Raw genomic sequence first — 21472 nt, forward strand, 5'->3', positions numbered from 1 at the left:
GTCGGCGTAGTTGATGATTGAGACGCCGAACGGACTGACCAGTTTCTCCAGTGGGGCCATGTACACGTTAAATAACGTTGGGCTAAGGGATGAGCCCTGCGGTACTCCACAGCGGAGGGGGATAGCGTGTGAGTGGCTGTCGTTCTCCCAGACTTGGAAGGATCGGCCTTCTAGAAAGGATTTTAGCCACTTCAGGGCCGTACCCCTTACTCCGATTTCTCCCAGTCGTTGGATTAGGGTAAGGTGGTCCACAGTGTCGAAGGCCGCACTGAGGTCCAGGATGATCACAGCCACTGATCCTCCCGTGTCCAGAATGCTTCTGGCCTTCTCCACTGCTGCCAGGAGGGCGATGTCAGTGCCCTGGCCTGGACGGAACCCTGTCTGGGAGACCCCGAGTAAGTTGTTGTTCTCCAGGAATAGTGAAAGTTGTTTGTTCACTAACTTCTCCGTGATCTTACTATTTCCTGGGAGAAGGGAGATAGGTCTGTAATTGGAGAGGTCCTGGGGGTCTAGAGAAGGTTTCTTTGGTAGGCCTTTGACCGCTGCCGCTTTCCAGCTGGGGGGGACTAGGCCCTGCGAGAGGGAGGAGTTGGTAAGTGCCGTGAGGGGGGGGTGATGGTGCTGGTCACTTTTTTCAGGAAGCGGAGGGGGGCGGGATCGAGGGGGGACCCACTTTTGATTGAGGCCATGTGGAGAGCAGTTGAGTGCCATAAGTTGTGTGAGTTATTCTTATATGGGGGCAGAATGATTTTGGGGGTGATCAGGAGAAATTCCATCATGAGCACATAAGTTAATGGAGTGTCAGTCAGTGTTGAGTTTCCAGCAGGGCAAGGTTAAGAATTTTGATGTTTTCGGGTGAGGACATTTTCATGTACAATTGAGTATCATCAGCGTAAATGCGTATGTTTGAGTAATACAGAATTTCGCTGAGAGGTTCCATGATCAGGTTGTAAAGCATGGGTTAGAGTGCGGATCCCTGAGGAACACCAAAAGAGACCAGCATGCTGTTAGAAAGGGAGTAGTTGACTTTATTCTTTGCATTCTGTTATGAAGCAATGAGACAAGCCAGCTTAAGACTGGGCCAAATAACCCAATCCTTTTTTCAAGAACACCAATCATGTTGTCATGATTGAGGAGAGATCAAGAAGTATAAGCAGGCAAGGCGTGTTTTGGTCAGGCAGTCTCAGGACATCATCTACAATGTGTGTTAGAGCCGTTTCCGTGCTGTGACCTGATCTGAACCTGATCGTATTGATCAAGGAGTTGGAATGATTTGATTTGATTGATTTGATTTATGAATTTATAGAGCGCGCTATTGCCCATGGGCGTCTTGGAGCTGGATAGATTCAGAGAGACCAGGGATCTGTCAAGACTAAGATCTAACCGGAAGTAAATACCCACGTTTTTACCTCTTTCCTGAATGAAAGCAGAAATGGGCTATTTTGATTGCGATTGGGAGGAGGATCCAGGCCTTAGCTGCATGCAGCAGAAAGCTTCCCCCCCCCTCTCCCCCCACCCCCAACACACCTGACCTGTTTGTGTTTTGGGACCTGAATCAGTTTAGCCTGGCTAGATCGTAGATGCCTAGAAGGCTCATACAATTTTAAATGAGTTTTTAAAAACTGAGAGCCCAACCCATGAAGTGCTTTATAGGCCAGACACAGAGACTTAAGTTGTATTCTTTTTTCCATTAAAAGCCAGTGGAGGGATCTTAGTCTGTGTGCAATCGGCACAGAACTATCTGTCCAGCATCAGTCTCGCTGCTGCGTTTTGTAGGCGCTGCAGTTTTGCTAGGTGCTGGACCTGTATCCCAGCATACAGAGCGTTCTCATAATTTAACCTTTATAAGGCCGGAGCTGTTACCACAGTTTTACGGGAATCAAGGGGGATAAATGGCAGGAGCTTCCTTATCATTTTCATGATGTACCAAACGGTGGATGCCATTTTGTTTGACTGGGCGTCAAATGATAGTTTGTTGTCCAGTATACCCAGATGTTTCACTTTGTTGACTGAGGATGGGCAGTCGCCTAAACTATTTGGTCACCACTCCGGGGACCAGATTTTCGTAACTGGCCCTAGCAACATGACTCAACGGCTCAATGTGGTTACAGAGTTGAGTGTATTTAGGCATTTCTCAAGTGAGTTGGCTAGAGTCATGATGTTTGTAATTGGACAGAAGCTGTTGGGGTCTGACGCCTATATTCTTATTTTTTGGGATAGGGGTGACCTGACCTATCTTTAGGGAGTCCAGAATCAAGCCCTGTGAGAGCGATTTATGGACAATCTTAGACCAGAGTGGGAGAATGGATGATCTGAGCTCTTTGTAGAATTTGGCTGGTAGAGGATCACTGAGGTGGTTAGATGGTTAAAGTAATGTTATTGTTTTCAGTATCTCTGCACCTTCTGGTAGTTTAAAGGTATTCCATGATGCATTATTTTTTGTAGTATAGTCTAGTCAGAAAGAGGGAGATTCAAAAAGGGAAGCCATTGGGAGGGACTGGGCTGGTCCTGAGTATGAGGATGTTGGGAGGCAAGTTGCAATTTGGAATCAATCTTCCTTGTCTTATTAGTAAGGTGAGCAGAAAAAACTTCACCACTAGGGAGTGACTCCTTGATCTAGCTGGACACACTCTAGACGGGGTCTGTACCAACTTTCCCCCTCTAGAAACCCACATACCGGTCCCACAAATCTGGACAGACCATAACCTGATCCCATTCCTCATTAGAACCCCGCAGTCTAAAAACTCAATCAAACCTAGTTCACCTCCAGAGAACCACGTCAACTGGAAAAAGGTAGAAGACACCTTTAAACTCAAACCTACCTTTGAGACTCAGACTCCTAGCCTGACTGGTAACGTGGAACAAGACTCCCAATCCTTCCACAACTGGATACTACACGAAATCAGAGTACGTGCTCCACCCAAACGCACTAGGAAAACTGATATTAAAGGCAAAACAAACGCCCCCTGGTTCACGCCAGAAGTAGCCAAGGCCCATCTGCTCTGCAAAAAAGGTGAACGCAAATGGCGAAAAACATATGATAGTTCGGACAGAAACTCCTATGTCCAACTAAGGAAAATCTATCACTCCATTATAAAAAGTGCCAAAAAAGAGTTCTACACCAAAGCCATTAATGAGGCTAAGCAAAAACAAAAAACCCTGTTTACAATAGTGAAATCTTTCACCCATCCAAAAGCCTTACAGCCCGAAATACCTCCCTCTCAAGATCTCTGCGATCAAATAGCAGACTTCTTTGAAGAGAAAATCAACCTCATTCAGAAAGACTTTCCCCCATACCAAAGCCCCCCATCCCTCCAGAACAAGCAGGAAAAATAACTGGAAACCTACAGACGTTCTCACAGGTTACCCTAGCCCAAACCAGGGAAGTCATTCTAGCATGCAAGTCAGGAGCCCCCTCCGATTCCTGCCCTCCCAGAATCCTTCACCAACTGATTGAAACTGTTAATCCCATCATAAACAAAATAGTAAATACCTCCCTCAGCACTGGCATCGTCCCCAGTGCATGGAAACAAGGCATTGTTAAGCCCTTAATGAAAAAAACGAACAAATCCCCTTCTGACCTGACCAATCTCCGCCCAATCTTACTTCTCCCAGTTTTGGGAAAAATCACGGAACAAATAGTCTACAGGGAACTCAAAAACCATTTAGAAACGAACAACATCCTCCACCCCCAACAATCAGGCTTTCGCCCCCAGCACTCGACAGAAACAGCCTTGATCGAATTGACTGACTCCATAAAACTACTACAGGACCAAAGAAAGAACGCCGTATTGATCTTGTTGGACCTCACAGCAGCGTTCGACACCATCTCCCACCTTATACTCCTGGACAGACTCAGGGACATCGGTATCTCTGACCTGGCATTGGACTGGATAACATCTTTCCTAACAGAAAGATCCCAATCCATCACACTAGGACCTTTCAGTTCTGCAGAGAAAAAGATTCGATCGGGAGTCCCACAAGGCTCCATCCTAAGCCCCCTGCTTTTTAACGTCTACCTTATCCCCCTTATCTCCCTGATCGAATCATTCGGCATCACTGTTACATCATATGCCGACGACACCAAACTCATAGTCCCGCTAGAGGAGAATTCTACGACTGCCAAACAAAATCTAAAAAACTGCTTGAAAGACGTCTTTCTGTGGATGGAAACAAACCACCTTAAGTGCAACACAAGTAAGACAGAAATCCTCCCCATGGGGAAAAATGTCAACTTCTGTCCTCATCTTTGGTGGCCAGAGGATTCCACAGCCCCCCCAAGACCGTCACAACAGCAAGAAACCTTGGAGTCACCTTCGATACCGACCTATCCTTCGACCAACACGTCAGGAAGGTGGCAGGAAGTTGCTTCGGAATCATTAAATCCCTCAAAAAAAATGTTGACTTCCTACCAACAGATGCTAGAAAGGCGGTAGCTGTGGCGCTAATCCTCTCGCGCCTGGATTACTGCAACGGTCTAATGGCAGGTGTGAAAAAAGTCACACTCAAAAAACTGCAGAGCGTCCAGCATTCTGCTGCCAGACTGGTGCTCAAACTCCCCAGGAGGTCTTCAGCATCTACTGCTCTGAGAACCCTCCACTGGTTGCCTTTGCACAAAAGGATTCTTTTTAAGATCCTAATCGTTGCATTCCGGGCATTTAACCACACTGGCCCCAAATACCTAATTAGACGCTACCCCCACTACAATCCCCAGAGGACTCTGAGATCCTCCAATAACAACCTACTAAAACTAGCTAATTTCAACTTAAAAACTAAAGGGGGTAAAACCCTCACCCACCTATCTTCCAGAGCATGGAACTCCATGCCCCAGCACCTGAGGTCCCTGACCAAGGAAATCCACTTTAGGAAACAACTAAAAACATGGATCTTCAGTCTATCAGACGAGTATGTGCTGGACGCCATCTAATCCTGCCTAATTTCAACCTCATGTATACTTTCCAGTCAGCGCCAGGATGCTCCTTCCGGAGCGACAGTCCCGCTTTACAAATACCAATACCAATACCAATACCAATTTGAGTGACTAGCTTGTTGTTTAATGAGTTCACATTGTTTTTGGGTCTGTTTTTGGAGTTGTTCAGTTGCAACCTAAAGTGTTCTTTGGGGCTATGGATGAGTTTGTTATATGATCTTCTTGTCACCCTCAACTGCTTAAAGTTTGCTATGGAAGGATGGTTTTACCATGATCTCTCAGCAAGTCTTAGCTTACGTCTTTCTTTATTAAGGAAGCCATTGAACCAAGGTTTGGAAGTTTGCTGGGAATTCTTTTGAGTGGTTTCGGAGATCTCTGTCATGGAGTGGATGTGGTGTTCGGTAAGATCCTTCAGATTCTTCATGTGAGAGGGCGGAGGAAGGAGGTTGCTGCTAGTTGAAGTTAGATCAGTTATGTTGATAAATCTCAGGTCTCTGGACCATTCTTTGGTCTTACAAGGTTGATCTTGTCTAAACACCGCTTTTTCCAAGATGATAATAGAGATTAGGTAGGAATCCGATGGGTGATATGGCTTCTAGTTGTACGACATTATCCTTAGTTATGATTAGATAGAGGGTGGAACCCTTATTGTGGGTAGGTCCATTTCATGATTGGGTGAGGTTTAGGTCAGAAATCAAGGCTTTGAAGGTGTTCAGTATCGGAGAATTTGCGTTGGGGTTAGGGTGTTGGTCAGAGTTAGAGAATATGAATTCTATAATTTGTTCGATGAAAGGAAGGTTATTTCCCAGTGGTGGTAGATCGTCTGTAGTTTACCCAACATCTTGTTGTTCCAAATTTTAATGCCAAGGTATTCACAGGAGGACATAGGAGCAGTTCATGCATGTCTCAGGTTGAGCATGGAACAATAGATGCTAGTTATGCCGCCTCCAACCTTATCAGGTCTATCCAATCTATAATGTCATGGTTAGGAGGTACTAGGATGTCCAGAATGGATGAGAGGTGTCATTGAGCCATGTTTCAGTTCAGGTCAGGTTCAAGCATAAGTATGAGGTTGGCAATGTCAGCTGCGTGTCTCACTGCAGATCTACAGTTAAGAAGCATAGATTTCATATGCGATTTGGTAAGACTACTTCTTTATGTGATGTGGGGACAAGTAATAGATTATCTTTGTTCATCGATTTAAGATTGACACTGGGTTCTCTAAATGGATTGGAGGGAATAGTTTGGATACTGATTGGTGAGGCAGATGGCTCATTATGAGTGAAGTTGTATGATAGCAGATGGGAATGAATGTCGGCATCAGATAGATGGTCAAGGAGCCTTTGGGGTCTGGACTGAGGATTGTGGTGGGATCGCGATCTCCAATGAAGTCTCACACCAGTAATAGCAGATAACTACTCAGCCATGGATGACAATAAAACATGTACAGGGCCTTATTTAGAGTCTGGAGGATCAAATACTCGCCAACAATTGTGACTGATACCCAGCCTGCCAAGTGTATTATAGCCAATGGGACTTGTACTACAGATGACGACAAACAACCCCCTTGTGACAAGCTCTGGATACAGCCCAAGGCTTTATCGAGGATTCCAAACGAGGCTCCACGCTCCTGTTGTTGCACCATCGAGTGATCTGCAGTCACACAATTGTGGCACACCTCAAAGTGGTGCAAAAATGTTGAGGTCAGTAAGAAGAGAGGCAAAAACTAGAATCTTTTGTAGTCCAGTCGGCACCAACTTTGTGTATTCCCCTAAATCGGACAATAACAAAAACATCTTGAGATATTTTAGGTAAAAGTAGCAGTCTTCACCTGCACTGCACCCTCAGCTTCAGTAGGGGAAACTCTGCCACTGTTGCTCCCCCTTGTGATGTCACTTCCCCTTGTGACAGGTAAAGTGTGCTACTGACTGAATTAACTTTCTGGACTCACCTACCGGACAACACAAGCTGTCTGGCTGTGAAAGAGCTATTCATGGATTTGTCAAGAAATGACACTGGGTTTAAAGTCCATCGATTATGTATCATGGATTGAGTTACTTGACAGTTGCATTTGCATCAAGGGATTGCCTTCCTCTTGGGTTTGAAGAATACAAATTATTTTGACTGACCCAACAACTTTGTTTACCCACCCAAAGTCCATTCTACTATTAATGAGTAGAATGCTCCCATGCAAGAATCTTACCCAAGGTCGCAGTCTAACGAATAGGGCCCATGCTGGCCTGTAGGCGCCCAGCTCTCATTTGCAATTAAAGATGAGGTGCCAGAGGTCATAACTTACCAATGCAGTGACCGGCTTCATGACACCCCAGACGGCTTCTTCCTGTACTTGGAACCCCACTTCTTCATGTGCCTCCCTCACAGCTGTGTGGACGAGGTCACGGTCAGTAGGGTCACACTTTCCACCGGGGAAACTGAAACAGAAGAGAACACGAGTTAAAACACATTCTGGCACATGCATCGACAATGCCATTTGCGATTCCTTATTAGCGAAAAATAAGGATTCGCTAATAAGGAATAGCAAAAGGCTATGCATGAAGAAATTGCTTCCCCATTCATTCCTATAGGCCTGGAGGCCCATAGGAATGAATGGGGAGACATTCTCAAATTGAGAATGCAATTTCAAAGGTGCCAGGGTATCAAAAGGACACCCTGTTGCACCCCTGAAATCTGCATAAGAGTACATCTTGCACACATACATGCCCCAAGGGGATGTGTGTGTAAAATGGAACTTTGAAAAATGCACTTTAGTGCAATTTTCAAAGTGTTTGCAAATTACCAAAAGTTCAACTTCATGGTAATTTGCTATTAGCGTTATTGCTCGTTTTTTTTACTTAAATGCATTGCATTTAAGGAATCTCAAATTGCAATTCCTTAAATGCAATGGCAATTTAAGTAATCACAAATTAGAGATTACTTAAATTGCGATTTTTGCATTTGGGATGATGCGTCCCAAATGCAAACATACCGGTCGGAAAGGGGCAGATTCTGACCGGTTTTTGCTTTGATGCATGTGGGCCATTGTGCCCTAAGGACCATGGAGCTAGGCCTTCAAATGCAGCGGTGTTTGGGAGGCGAGCAGGAAGGCGCGGTGTCTCCAAAGACGGCCATGCAGTGATGTCCAAAGAAGACGTGACTGAGAACTTTCTCCTGTTAGAGAAGGAAATCCTCATGGTGCAAAACATGCCTAACTGCACAAAAAAGTGAGTGTAAAAAAAGACATCAAGAGATTGTGGCTACGGATTGGAGGGATTCAACGATACGGTGATAGGGACTCGACCCCTACCTGTGCCAGAGGCTACGACGAACTTATAGCAGAGAAAATAAACTCTGTGTGCGACTGAACCCTGACCTGTGCCAGAATAACTCTACGTATGACAAATAAAAGAAAATGTGAGAGACTAAGCCAGAGAATTAACTGTACCTAAGAATAAAGGAAATCTGCAGACTAAATGCTGAGCTGTGGCAGAGATCATCTAGAAGCAAGGGGGAGAATAAAAGAAGCTAAGAAAATCAAGCCCTGCATGTGCCAGAGACAAAGTCTGTGTACGGGGAAGAGAAGAAAAAAGAAACACATTTAGGGAGGCCAAGCTGCTCTCTACCTGTGAGAGGAGAATCCCTAAGTATGACATATAATGATTGAATAAACTGTGAGACACTGAACCCCAACCTTTGCCGAGACTAACTCGAATAATGTCTAAGAGTAAAAGAAACTGTGAGAGACAAAACATTTAATGGAATGCGTCATTATAAAATCTGCGCAACTTCGGATTGTATTGCCCAGGCCCAGTCATAGTGCTCTTCGTTTTACTTTCAGCCGCACTGCACTGCCGCTCCCCTGCTGTAAAACCACAGCTCCCATGCAGGCAAGACCTACTTGCTATGCCAATGCTTGTTTGTTAATCTGCGTCAGCCAGGTTATACTCCCCTCTGCTTGAACTCACTTCTACCTCTCTTGATCTCTTTTCCTTCCCTCTGTGCTCCTTGTTCTACTGTCCTTTATTTCCCCGTCCATTGCTCTTCCTCCTGCCCTCTATCCTGCCTCTCCATGTCTCTCTGCCCCCCTGCCTTCTCTCCACATTCAGCTCTTTCTGCTGCCCCTCTATCCTGCCTCTCCATGTCTCTCTGCCCCCCCTGCCTTCTCTCCACATTCAGCTCTTTCTCCTGCCCCTCTATCCTGCCTCTCCATGTCTCTCTGCCTCCCTTGCCTTCTCTCCACATTCAGCTCTTTCTGCCTCTCCATGTCTCTCTGCCCCCCTTGCCTTCTCTCCACATTCAGCTCTTTCTGCCTCTCCATGTCTCTCTGCCTCCCTTGCCTTCTCTTTCTCCTGCCCCTCTATCCCCCCTCTCCATGTCTCTCTGCCTCCCCTGCCTTCTCTCCACATTCAGCTCTTTCTCCTGCCCCTCTCTCCTGCCTCTCCATGTCTCTCTGCCCCCTTGCCTTCTCTCCACATTCAGCTCTTTCTCCTGCCCCTCTATCCCCCCTCTCCATGTCTCTCTGCCTCCCTTGCCTTCTCTCCACATTCAGCTCTTTCTCCTGCCCTCTATCCTACCTCTCCATGTCTCTCTGCCTCCCTTGCCTTCTCTCCACATTCAGCTCTTTCTCCTCCCCTCTATCCCCCCTCTCCATGTCTCTCTGCCCCCCTTGCCTTCTCTTTCTCCTGCCCCTCTATCCTGCCTCTCCATGTCTCTCTGCCTCCCCTGCCTTCTCTCCACATTCAGCTATTTCTGCCTCCCCTCTATCCTGCCTCTCCATGTCTCTCTGCCCCCCTTGCCTTCTCTCCACATTCAGATCTTTCTGCTGCCCCTCTATCCCCCCTCTCCATGTCTCTCTGCCTCCCCTGTCTTCTCTCCACATTCAGCTCTTTCTCCTGCCCCTCTCTCCTGCCTCTCCATGTCTCTCTGCCCCCTTGCCTTCTCTCCACATTCAGCTCTTTCTCCTGCCCCTCTATCCCCCCTCTCCATGTCTCTCTGCCTCCCTTGCCTTCTCTCCACATTCAGCTCTTTCTCCTGCCCTCTATCCTACCTCTCCATGTCTCTCTGCCTCCCTTGCCTTCTCTCCACATTCAGCTCTTTCTCCTCCCCTCTATCCCCCCTCTCCATGTCTCTCTGCCCCCCTTGCCTTCTCTCCACATTCAGCTCTTTCTCCTCCCCTCTATCCCCCTCTCCATGTCTCTCTGCCCCCCTTGCCTTCTCTCCACATTCAGCTCTTTCTCCTCTCCTCTAACCTCCCTCTCCATGTCTCTCTGCCTCCCTTGCCTTCTCTCCACACTCAGCTCTTCCTCCTGCCCTCTATCCTCCCTCTCCATGTCTCTCTGCCCCCCTTGCCTTCTCTCCCCCTGCCCCCCTTGCCTTCTCTCCACATTCAGCTCTTCCTCCTGCCCTCTATCCTCCCTCTCCATGTCTCTCTGCCCCCCTTGCCTTCTCTCCCCCTGCCCCCCTTGCCTTCTCTCCACATTCAGCTCTTCCTCCTGCCCTCTATCCTCCCTCTCCATGTCTCTCTGCCCCCCTTGCCTTCTCTCCCCCTGCCCCCTTGCTTTCTCTCCACATTCAGCTCTTTCTCCTCCCCTCTATCCTTCCTCTCCATGTCTCTCTGCCCCCCTTGCCTTCTCTCCACATTCAGCTCTTTCTCCTCCCCTCTATCCCCCCTCTCCGTGTCTCTCTGCCCCCCTTGCCTTCTCTCCACATTCAGCTCTTTCTCCTCTCCTCTAACCTCCCTCTCCATGTCTCTCTGCCTCCCTTGCCTTCTCTCCACACTCAGCTCTTCCTCCTGCCCTCTATCCTCCCTCTCCATGTCTCTCTGCCCCCCTTGCCTTCTCTCCCCTGCCCCCCTTGCCTTCTCTCCACATTCAGCTCTTCCTCCTGCCCTCTATCCTCCCTCTCCATGTCTCTCTGCCCCCCTTGCCTTCTCTCCCCCTGCCCCCCTTGCCTTCTCTCCACATTCAGCTCTTCCTCCTGCCCTCTATCCTCCCTCTCCATGTCTCTCTGCCCCCCTTGCCTTCTCTCCCCCTGCCCCCTTGCCTTCTCTCCACATTCAGCTCTTTCTCCTCCCCTCTATCCTGCCTCTCCGTGTCTCTCTGCCTCTCTTGCCTTCTCTCCACATTCAGCTCTTTCTCCTGCCCCTCTATCCTGCCTCTCCATGTCTCTCTGCCCCCCTTGCCTTCTCTCCACATTCAGCTCTTTCTCCTGCCCCTCTCTCCTCCCTCTCCATGTCTCTCTGCCCCCCTTGCCTTCTCTCCACATTCAGCTCTTTCTCCTCTCCTCTAACCTCCCTCTCCATGTCTCTCTGCCTCCCTTGCCTTCTCTCCACACTCAGCTCTTTCTGCTGCCCCTCTATCCTGCCTCTCCATGTCTCTCTGCCTCCCTTGCCTTCTCTCCCCCTGCCCCCTTGCCTTCTCTCCACATTCAGCTCTTTCTGCTGCCCCTCTATCCTGCCTCTCCATGTCTCTCTGCCCCCCTTGCCTTCTATCCACATTCAGCTCTTTCTGCTGCCCCTCTATCCTGCCTCTCCATGTCTCTCTGCCCCCCTGCCTTCTCTCCACATTCAGCTCTTTCTCCTGCCCCTCTATCCTGCCTCTCCATGTCTCTCCTCCTCCCCTGCCTTCTCTCCACATTCAGCTCTTTCTCCTGCCCCTCTATCCTGCCTCTCCATGTCTCTCTGCCCCCCTTGCCTTCTCTCCACATTCAGCTCTTTCTTCTGCCCCTCTATCCTCCCTCTCCATGTCTCTCTGCCCCCCTTGCCTTCTCTCCACATTCAGCTCTTTCTGCTGCCCCTCTATCCTGCCTCTCCATGTCTCTCTGCCCCCCTTGCCTTCTATCCACATTCAGCTCTTTCTGCTGCCCTCTATCCTGCCTTTCCATGTCTCTCTGCCCCTCTATCCTGCCTTTCCATGTCTCTCCTCCTCCCTTGCCTTCTCTCCACATTCAGCTCTTTCTCCTGCCCCTCTATCCTGCCTTTCCATGTCTCTCCTCCTCCCTTGCCTTCTCTCCACATTCAGCTCTTCCTCCTGCCCTCTATCCTCCCTCTCCATGTCTCTCTGCCCCCCTTGCCTTCTCTCCGCCTGCCCCCCTTGCCTTCTATCCACATTCAGCTCTTTCTGCTGCCCCTCTATCCTGCCTCTCCATGTCTCTCTGCCTCCCTTGCCTTCTCTCCACATTCAGCTCTTTCTCCTGCCCCTCTATCCTGCCTCTCCATGTCTCTCGGCCCCCCCTTGCCTTCTCTCCACATTCAGCTCTTTCTGCCTCTCCATGTCTCTCTGCCCCCCTTGCCTTCTCTCCACATTCAGCTCTTTCTGCCTCTCCATGTCTCTCTGCCCGCCCTTGCCTTCTCTCCACATTCAGCTCTTTCTCCTGCCCTCTATCCTACCTCTCCATGTCTCTCTGCCTCCCTTGCCTTCTCTACACATTCAGCTCTTTCTGCTGCCCCTCTATCCTGCCTTTCCATGTCTCTCAGCCCCCCTTGCCTTCTCTCCACATTCAGCTCTTTCTCCTGCCCTCTATCCTACCTCTCCATGTCTCTCTGCCTCCCTTGCCTTCTCTACACATTCAGCTCTTTCTGCTGCCCCTCTATCCTGCCTCTCCATGTCTCTCTGCCCCCCTTGCCTTCTCTCCACATTCAGCTCTTTCTGCCTCTCCATGTCTCTCTGCCCGCCCTTGCCTTCTCTCCACATTCAGCTCTTTCTCCTGCCCTCTATCCTACCTCTCCATGTCTCTCTGCCCCCCTTGCCTTCTCTTTCTGCTGCCCTCTATCCTGCCTCTCCATGTCTCTCTGCCCCTCTATCCTGCCTTTCCATGTCTCTCCTCCTCCCTTGCCTTCTCTCCACATTCAGCTCTTTCTGCTACCCCTCTATCCTGCCTCTCTATGTCTCTCTGCCTCCCTTGCCTTCTCTTTCTGCTGCCCCTCTATCCTGCCTCCCCATGTCTCTCTGCCTCCCTCCCCTTCTCTCCACATTCATCTCTTTCTGCTGCCCCTCTATCCTGCCTCTCCATGTCTCTCTGCCTCCCTTGCCATCTCTCCACATTCTCCATGTTTCTCGGCCCCCCTTGCCTTCTCTCCACATTCTGCTCTTTCTGCCCCCACCCTCCCACCCCCTTTACTAGAACTTTCCCTGCCCCCTCCCACCTTCCCTTATTCTCTCTCTCTCTCCCCTCCCCAGGGGACATCACACAAACTGCTGAAGAGTTTGTCACCTCCTGTCACCAGGTTAGATCTAAAAAGGAAACTTCATCGCCGCCAGCATGTCACGAGGAACAGCATAAACAAGGCATAGTGTGAGCCCTGTCATGGATTAGAGAAACATCCAGCAGACAGCCATAGGACAATACCATGGGTTCAAGAACAAATCCTTGAAGGTAAAGGAATAAAAGGAATTTAAGCAATCCTAATTTAATGCTGGTGTAAAACCATATTCAGTTTCTAAAACCATGACGATTATATGTGCTAAGCTCTCCTGTGTCCAGAAACGATCCCTCGTAGAACTGTGAAGTGCCCAGCAGCTCAGGTTGGATTCTGGAAAAAAGACCCATCAGGTGAGAAACAAGCTCATAGGGCGATAACGTAGGGGGAGTAATCACAGAGAACCTAAAACTCACTCTGTAACTAATTATGTTTAATGAGAAAGTTACTTACCTTCGGTAACGCATTATCTGGTAGATACTCTATCTAGCTGCAGATTCCTTACCTTTCAATTTCACAGGCGCTAGGCTGGATCCGGAAACTTTTGCTGAGTAATACCCCTTGCCTGCAGCGTTCGGGGGGCTCCATTCGAATCGTGTGACGTCGTCGGCAGCATCAGTTATGACATTGTGGTCCCTATATAGGCACCACCCAGGTGCGCAGACGTCAGTACTTTTCACTTTTTCTAAGCCAGAAGCGCAGAGCCTAACGTACACATGTGCAAAACTAGGGCGCTGAAAGGAGGGAACAACCCTAGCCCTACAATATCAGTCGGCATAACAGGGAGGCGTGGGTGGGCCTGTAAGGAATCTGCAGCTAGATAGTGTCTCTACCTGATAAGGCGTTACCGAAGGTAAGTAACTTGTTCATCTGATAGAGACTTCTAGCTGCAGATTCTTTACCTCTAAATCAGATACCTGAGCCAAACCATCCCGGCGGTGGGTTGCGGACTCACATTCTAGACTAAAAATTCTTGCAGGACTGTAGGGGCAAAATGTCTGTCCCTGCGCACTTGCCCCTCAAGGCAGTAATGTTTTGCGAACGTGTGCAAAGATGCCCACGTCGTTGCCTTTCAGATGTCTTGGACTGGGACACCCCAAGCCAAGGCAGTAGTTGCAGCCATTAGCTAGTGGAATGGGACTTTAATCCCTCAGGGGGCTGCTTCTTCGCCAAGGCATAACAAATTTTGATTCAGAGAACGACCCAGCGAGAGATGTTCCTTTTCTGCATAGACCTTCCCTTCTTTGCTCCCACATACCCCACAAAGAGTTGGTCGTCCACCCGGAATTCTTTAGTGTGGTCAAGGCTGAACGACAACGCCCTTTTTGGGTCCAGAAGGAAGAGTTACTTACCTTCAGTAACAATATATCTGGTAGAGACACAGTCTAGCCGCAGATTCCTTAACTTAGAATATCTCCCCAGGCGTCAGACTGGATCCGGAAAATCATTTTTTCCCAGCCATACCTATGTACGCTGGGAGGCGGTGTCGTCCGGCTCCGTCCTGACGTCGTCCACGGAAGTGAAGTCAATGGAGCCATATAAGCTCCTGCAGGCGTGCTGATGTCAGTTTTCTAAAGGAAACTTTTCCACGCCACGACGCGGAGCCGTGCAAAAAACTGCGATAGCACAGGAACAGTGTGTGTTAAAAAAGAATAAAATCACTGAAAAAGCACCCAGTCCCCGAAGGGGCTGAAGGGAGCTCACAGAGTATTTGCTGCGAGCAAGGGCCCAACAGATTGCCAAGCCGTGCCCCACCTCAAGGGGGCAACAACAGCGACACAAAAGATATGGCAAGCGAGGCACAGCTTGTCAACACAGAAGGGAAATTAAAAGAACCACAATGTTGAAGTGAACGACCACTAGAAAGTTCACCACACATACAGTCTAGAGACTGAAGAACTGTAGTATCAAGAGAACCCAACCCAACAGACTGCCAGAGAAAGGAGGAGGCATAGGTGTGGGCGGTGGGAGGGAATTTAAAACAGAATAACTCCATGCGTGAGTAGCACAGGAGGAAAAACATGAAAAGATAGTAAAATGTATAGACCTGAACCACCTTAAAACGTGGACGAGTGGAGAGCCAAAGGGCTCGAAAGCTGAAAAAGGAAGGTGCGAGAGCACGCCACCAACCAAACACTAGGACGGAGGGGAGTGCGAAGGGCTCAACGTAGAACAACACACCCAACCCCAGAGTGAGGTGTGAGAGCCGACCCCGGAAGACCAAGGCCACCAGAAAGAGGGAGGCTAGGTGGAAATACACCATATGTATAGGTCTTCGCAGAGTGGGGAGGATGGGCGGGTGTTACGGAATCTGCGGCTAGACTGTGTCTCTACCAGATGTATCTTTACGGAGGGTAAGTAACTCTTCCATCTGATAGAGACATTTAGCCGTAGATTCCTTAACTTAGAATATATTCCAAAGCCATACCCCATAGGAGGAGGGTCTGCGAAACAACCACCAAGTTCCAGGAGAACATATTCGTCAAGAGGCTGATGAAAAAACAGTGGAAACCGCAATGCCAGGACAACAGGCATCAGACCCATGACCCACCTTAAGGAGCATGAACAAGGGATGGTAAAGACACCAAATCCGATGAGGGACGGTGTGAGGCATCTCTCGCCCAGACACCTATTTGGTTTAGTGCACTTTCAAATTTTATCCTATCCTATCCTATCCTACAGAGACGCAAGGAAAACAGAACTAGAGTTCCTCGCCAATGTAAGAAACAACGCAGTGAGACCTTCAAAGAAGGATCCAGGTGCCGGTCTCTATAACCCAAGAGGAACGAAGTACCAAGGGTGAAAACAACATGACAACGGTAGAGTGTACCGCCTGAACACACACCACAGTGGAAGCCCCAAGAAATGGGACAGTCAGAGACTGTCCGCCCAAGAAACGGAGCCGCAGCATGAGCCCCGTGGGTGTAAAAAAACACCTTAATGTGTACTGCCTAGGACATGTGACAACAGTGGCAGGGCCAAGCCCAGAGCCGAGTGCCAACAGAGACAGAGGAGACACCATTTGAGAAAAAGCTCAGGCGGTAGGCATGCAGCCAAACGAATTAAAAAGGTACCGATCTGAGTGGATAACCTTCAAGGCTATTAACACACAGAGGACACTAACCCGAAGGAAAGTGGAAGCAAGAATGTCTGACGCTAAGGCAAAAAAGACTTAGTATGCGAGCTCCCCAGTGGTGTGTAGAATCCACGATATACACACAAGAGACAGGAATGTCGACACGCGTACATGGTTAAGGTCTATTAAGGATTTTAGAGGAAGAGGAACAACAAAAGCATGCTTCCAACAGGCGGAAACTTCAGGCCTAGTGAGAGACCTATCACACATTTCTAGAAGAGAAGGAACCATCAGAACGTTGATCATGGCTAATATCCAAAAGGGAACAAGGATCGGGTAGCAAATCAGATTTAATAACGGATAATAAGGCAGAGCCCTTCAGCCTTCATTGGTGCGAATTCCAATAAACAAACATTGGTCTGAAAAGGAATAGCTTCAGGAGCAAACAATGGAATTAAGGCTAGACCAGATCTTATTCATTTTGTATAGGAAGCACTGTGCCAAATTGTTGCAGAGTTCCTGGGAGTGATTTATTGTGTTAGAGAAAACAGTGAAAAAAAAAGATGGTTTAAAACTGGAAAAAAAACTTAAGTAAATTTTTAGCATCCTCGATCCTGGAGGCGCCGAAATAGCTCAGGGCCCGGGTAGAAGCTGTTGATATTTCTTGACAGTCCTGAAATAAACAGCAAGCGATGAAAGATATGGTGTGCAAGCACAGCCAGATCATTTCCCTACATGGGCAACTGACGGACACTTTCTGGTGGCGGCCAGAGGGTCCTCGGGGATCCCTTGGATAGTACCCTCACTGTGATGCTGCATGCATGCAGTATCAGCAAGGGAATCCCAGGGGACGCCTAAACTGGGGGTGCTTGTGCTGCCCAGGAAAGGTCATTCTAGGAATCAGAAAGGTTTTTTGGGGCGCGTGTGTATGGATTTCATTTTGAACATCATGCCCAGGTGGCATTGCTGAATAATCTGATAAATGAATTGGACACGATGGCCTTGATGTCCTGAACAGCCCGGCACACTATATTTTCTGTGCCAACTTTTAAAGGGCGTTGTAGGGGGCCGTTCATACATTTTATCTTAATCTCCTGTTCCTTACAGTCCTTATTTCATGGTTTTAATATTGTTGAGAGTGAATAGAGTGACCATAATCCACTTTGTGTCTATATGCAGGGCCCATTATCAGCAACAAGCATGGGCTCACTTACACCAAAATATGGCAAACGACGACTTAAATGGTCCCAGATCTCCCAAGATAAATTTTACAGTGAAGTACAATTACCCTGTGCTCCAGAGTTAGCACTATGTACGTCTGCAGATTCCTCTCCCAGGGAAGTTATTGCCGTGTATGAACTCATAGCGCGTAACGTCGGTGAAGTCTTAAGTGTCCCGGCTGGTAGAACGTCTTCTCCAGGCCCCAGATAGTTTGACTCCCTCTGCTCTAAGGCAGCAAAAAAGCTGAGGGAAGCTCTGTCAGCCAAACCAAGAAATCAAATTGAGGTAGGTGCATGCCGTAAAGAATACAAGTCAGCCTTGGTCAGTCGGAAGGGTGCCCTGAAGGAGGAGGCATGGAGGGAGCTGATTGACTAAAGCACTCTCAGGCAGAGCGCTAGGTTCTAGAGTGTCGTGAATCGCCCCCTTTTTAGTCAGGAAGTGGGGGGCCATTAGATTCACATATGACTGAGGAGGAATGGGTGCTCCATTTTAAATCTATGTTTGTCAGCCCTATGGAGCATATTTGCCAAGAAAGTCGGCATACAAATGCCCCTGTAATGATTTTTGAAAAGGGTGAGGTTATGGCAGGCATTGCAGGGCTATCCAGAAACAATGCGCCGGGCCCAGATGGTATTCCTCCGGACCTGTTTAAGTCTGACCCTTTGCTCTGGGCTCCGGTACTGGAGCCTATGCTTAACGCAGCTGCAAAGAACCGCTGTCCTCAGTCTTGGGCCTCTTCCACCATAGTCCCTGTTTTTAAGAAGGGTGACAGGAATAGCACCCACTGTTACAGGCCAATCTCCCTCCTTGACTCAATTTTTAAGGTTGTAGGACGTATTCTCTTGCAGAGACTATCCACATGTGCAGATGAGCACAAGATCCTGTCGGATATCCAGTTTGCATTTTGGTAGGGATGCTCTACTGTTGCTCAGTGTCTCAATTTATCTATGTTACTGAGAAAATATACTGTTGCCCGCCCCGGTACTGTTTACCTTGCCTACATGGACTTTCCCTCCGCATTTGACTGCGTCAACAGGGTTAAATTGTTGCAGTCCATGAGGGCAATGGGGGTGGATAACAGTATTGTTCATTTTTTAGAGGATTTGCATACGTCAACTAAGTCTAACGTCAGGTTTTCGCAGGACCTTCGGGTCACTAGGGACTTTGAGACAAAGAGGGGAATACGAGGGGCATCCTGGCTCCATTCTTGTTTAATCTTTACATGAATGATCTGGAAACTGCCCTCAGAGTCACTGGGGTTGATTACCCGTGTGTAGGGAGGCGTGGCATACCCCGTCCTGCTTTAAGTGGACGATGCCGTCCTTATATCCAGGACTGCAATAGATTTGCAATCTCTATTAACAGCATTCTCCAGTTTTATGATGGACCGGGATCAGGCAATAAATAATTCAAAATCTTACATAATGCAAAGGGGAAACAACCCAAAACAAGGTTTCAATTCAGTATTGGCCCTGCTAAAATCCCCCGCACTAACGTTTTTTCTTATTTAGGTTTTTTTTTAATGATCATTAAAATGGGGTTCATTATTCTTCAGGAAAAAGGGGGGCTTGGCCCGGGTGAATGCGGCAATTTCTAATTTTGCCGCCAAAATAGGGTGGAAACCATTTGGAGCCATGCTGAAAGTTACCAAGCCAAAAGCATGGCCGTAGCTAGCTATGGATGTGAAATCTGGGGACACATTGCTGTGGATTGTCTCCAGGTGGCTGAGAATGACTTTCTGAAACGCATGTTACGTGTTACCCAGGGAATATCTAACCTAGCGGTATATGAGGAATTGGGGGTCTCCTATCTTATTGATGTCCTTGCGCTGTGCCCTCTGGTGTTTTGGTTGAGGTGCTGGTTAAACAAAGAGTTAACTCTTAACCATTTAATTTTAAGAGTGTATGTCCCTCGATAATGCATATCGAATTTCCTGGCTTAACTACATTAAAACCAGCCTTTAAGGGCTAGGGCACGCTGATCTATTCTGTAACCATGAATCCATTGCTACGAAGGACGTGGAATGAATTAGGGTAGCGTTCTTAACCTCAAGGACATTGGACAGGGAGGCGCAGGAGTTGCTGAATCCCAGTGTTTGTACTTTTTTAATGCTCAAAACATTTACGACAACGGAACCTTATCTAATGGGGTTTCTATCAATACACGGATGAACCTTTTTCACCTCTTGCTAACCAGGCCTAAGGGATACAGTAGAGGTCAAGTGCTAGCTCCCTGTGGCTGCGATGGACAGTCTCCACAGGATCTGCTGCGCTTTATGGTTTTATGCAAGTTTTATTCAGGCCCGTCCTGCACTAATGTATCTTCAATTGCTGAAAGAGGACTGTATTCATTTTATAGTGGGGTTGTTAAAAGCTACAGTGAAATCCAGGGCCTGTATGGATGTTTAAACAACGGATGATCTATGTAGGATCTATTAGGCCTAGCGTGCGCCATGTAGTTAATAAAATAGGAAGTTATGTTTTCAGGGCACATTGCACTTTAAGGTTTTGATCAATTGGGGAGGTTGGATATTGGGTTTTACCCATAAATTGTGTATAGGGTCTAATTTTTTTAATCATGTTTTAATGTATTACAGTTTTTATGTACTTGTAACCTTTGTAACTTTTATGGTTCTCCGACGTGAAACCGAATAAAGTTTATTTGAATTGAATTGATACATGACCAGGGTTCATCAGGAGACTTGCAGAGGTCAATAAACAGCAGATTAATTGGTGTCATCTCTGACTCTACTAATGCCCTCTAGTTGGTAGCAGTATCTTTAGCAGAGGAAGGCTGCTGTCTTCGTCCATCAAAGGCTACATCGAGACCTAACCATAAAGTACAGGGAAAGAGACTGGTCTTGTAGATGGAAGCTTCTCTCTTCCATAAATGATCTCACATTAGCTGGACCTCAGTACTAAAACCTGCACACTACATGGAACTGCATTTATAATAGGCAAAACCTGCACACTGCACGGAACTGCATTTATAATAGGCAAAACCTGCACACTGCACGGAACTGCATTTATAATAGGCAAAACCTGCACACTGCACGGAACTGCATTTATAATAGAGAAAACCTGCACACTGCATGGAACTGCATTTATAATAGAGAAAACCTGCACACTGCATGGAACTGCAGTTATAATAAGGAAAGACCTGCACACTGCACGGAACTGCATTTATAATAGAGAAAACCTGCACACTTGATGTAACTGCATTTATAATAGAGAAAACCTGCACACTGCATGGAACTGCATTTATAATAGGGCAAAACCTGCACACTGCATGGAACCGCATTTATAATAGGATACACCGGCACACTGTATGTAACTACATTTATAACAGGGTAAAACCAGAACACTGTATGTAACTGCATTTATAATACGACAAAACCACCACAATGTATGTATGTATGTATGTATGTATGTATTTCATAATTCTATAGCGCAGACTGTCACCCAGAGGGCATCCTGGCGCTTTGACTCTCCTTGACCATTACGCAATCACAGATTTACACTGCCCTGGGAAAGAGATGGGTCTTCAAACCTTTTTTAAAGAGAGAAAGTTCATTCAGACTCCTCAAAGACAGAGGAAGAGAGTTCCATAGGCTGGCGGCAGTATGTTCAAAGGAACTGCCACCTATCCGTAGCCTCTGGATTCTAGGGACTACCACCAGGCATGCCGAAGAGGAGCGCAAAGGTCTGGCAGTGGAGTACCATGAAAAAAGCCCTTGTAGCAAAACCGGCCCCTGACCATGAAGGGCTTTGAAGACTAAACAAGATGCTTTAAAACAGATGCGCTGCTGGACAGGCAACCAATGAAGATCTTTAAGAGCCAAGGAGGAAGAAGCTGAGCGCAACCGAGAAAGGGCAAGCTTAGCTGCCATATTCTGTACGCGCTGTAGCTTACTGATCAAAGTGCCAGGTGCGCCCAGAAGCAGTGCGTTACAGTAATCTATCCTGCTAAGAATAATGCCACGCACTACCTCCGGTCTAGCCTGTGCCGGAAGCATAGGAAGGATCTTGTGCAAAGTACGGAGAAACATCAT

The 21472-nt window shown here is 47.7% G+C and overlaps 1 protein-coding gene across 2 annotated transcripts in view; it reads right to left on the reverse strand.

The window, feature by feature from the left end:
• The window catches only part of LOC147672018 (mitochondrial coenzyme A diphosphatase NUDT8-like), a 140774-nt gene that overhangs the window by 49761 nt on the left and 69541 nt on the right, over positions 1 to 21472 (reverse strand). For both annotated transcript variants that reach the window (XM_086948050.1, XM_086948049.1), the window contains exon 3: positions 7230 to 7362. In XM_086948050.1, coding sequence (XP_086804176.1) covers positions 7230 to 7362 — 133 coding nt within the window. The remainder of the gene's footprint in view (positions 1 to 7229; positions 7363 to 21472) is intronic.

Source organism: Lissotriton vulgaris, unplaced genomic scaffold (genome assembly GCF_964263255.1).
Source record: "Lissotriton vulgaris unplaced genomic scaffold, aLisVul1.2 SCAFFOLD_3639, whole genome shotgun sequence".
Lineage (NCBI taxonomy): Eukaryota > Metazoa > Chordata > Amphibia > Caudata > Salamandridae > Lissotriton > Lissotriton vulgaris.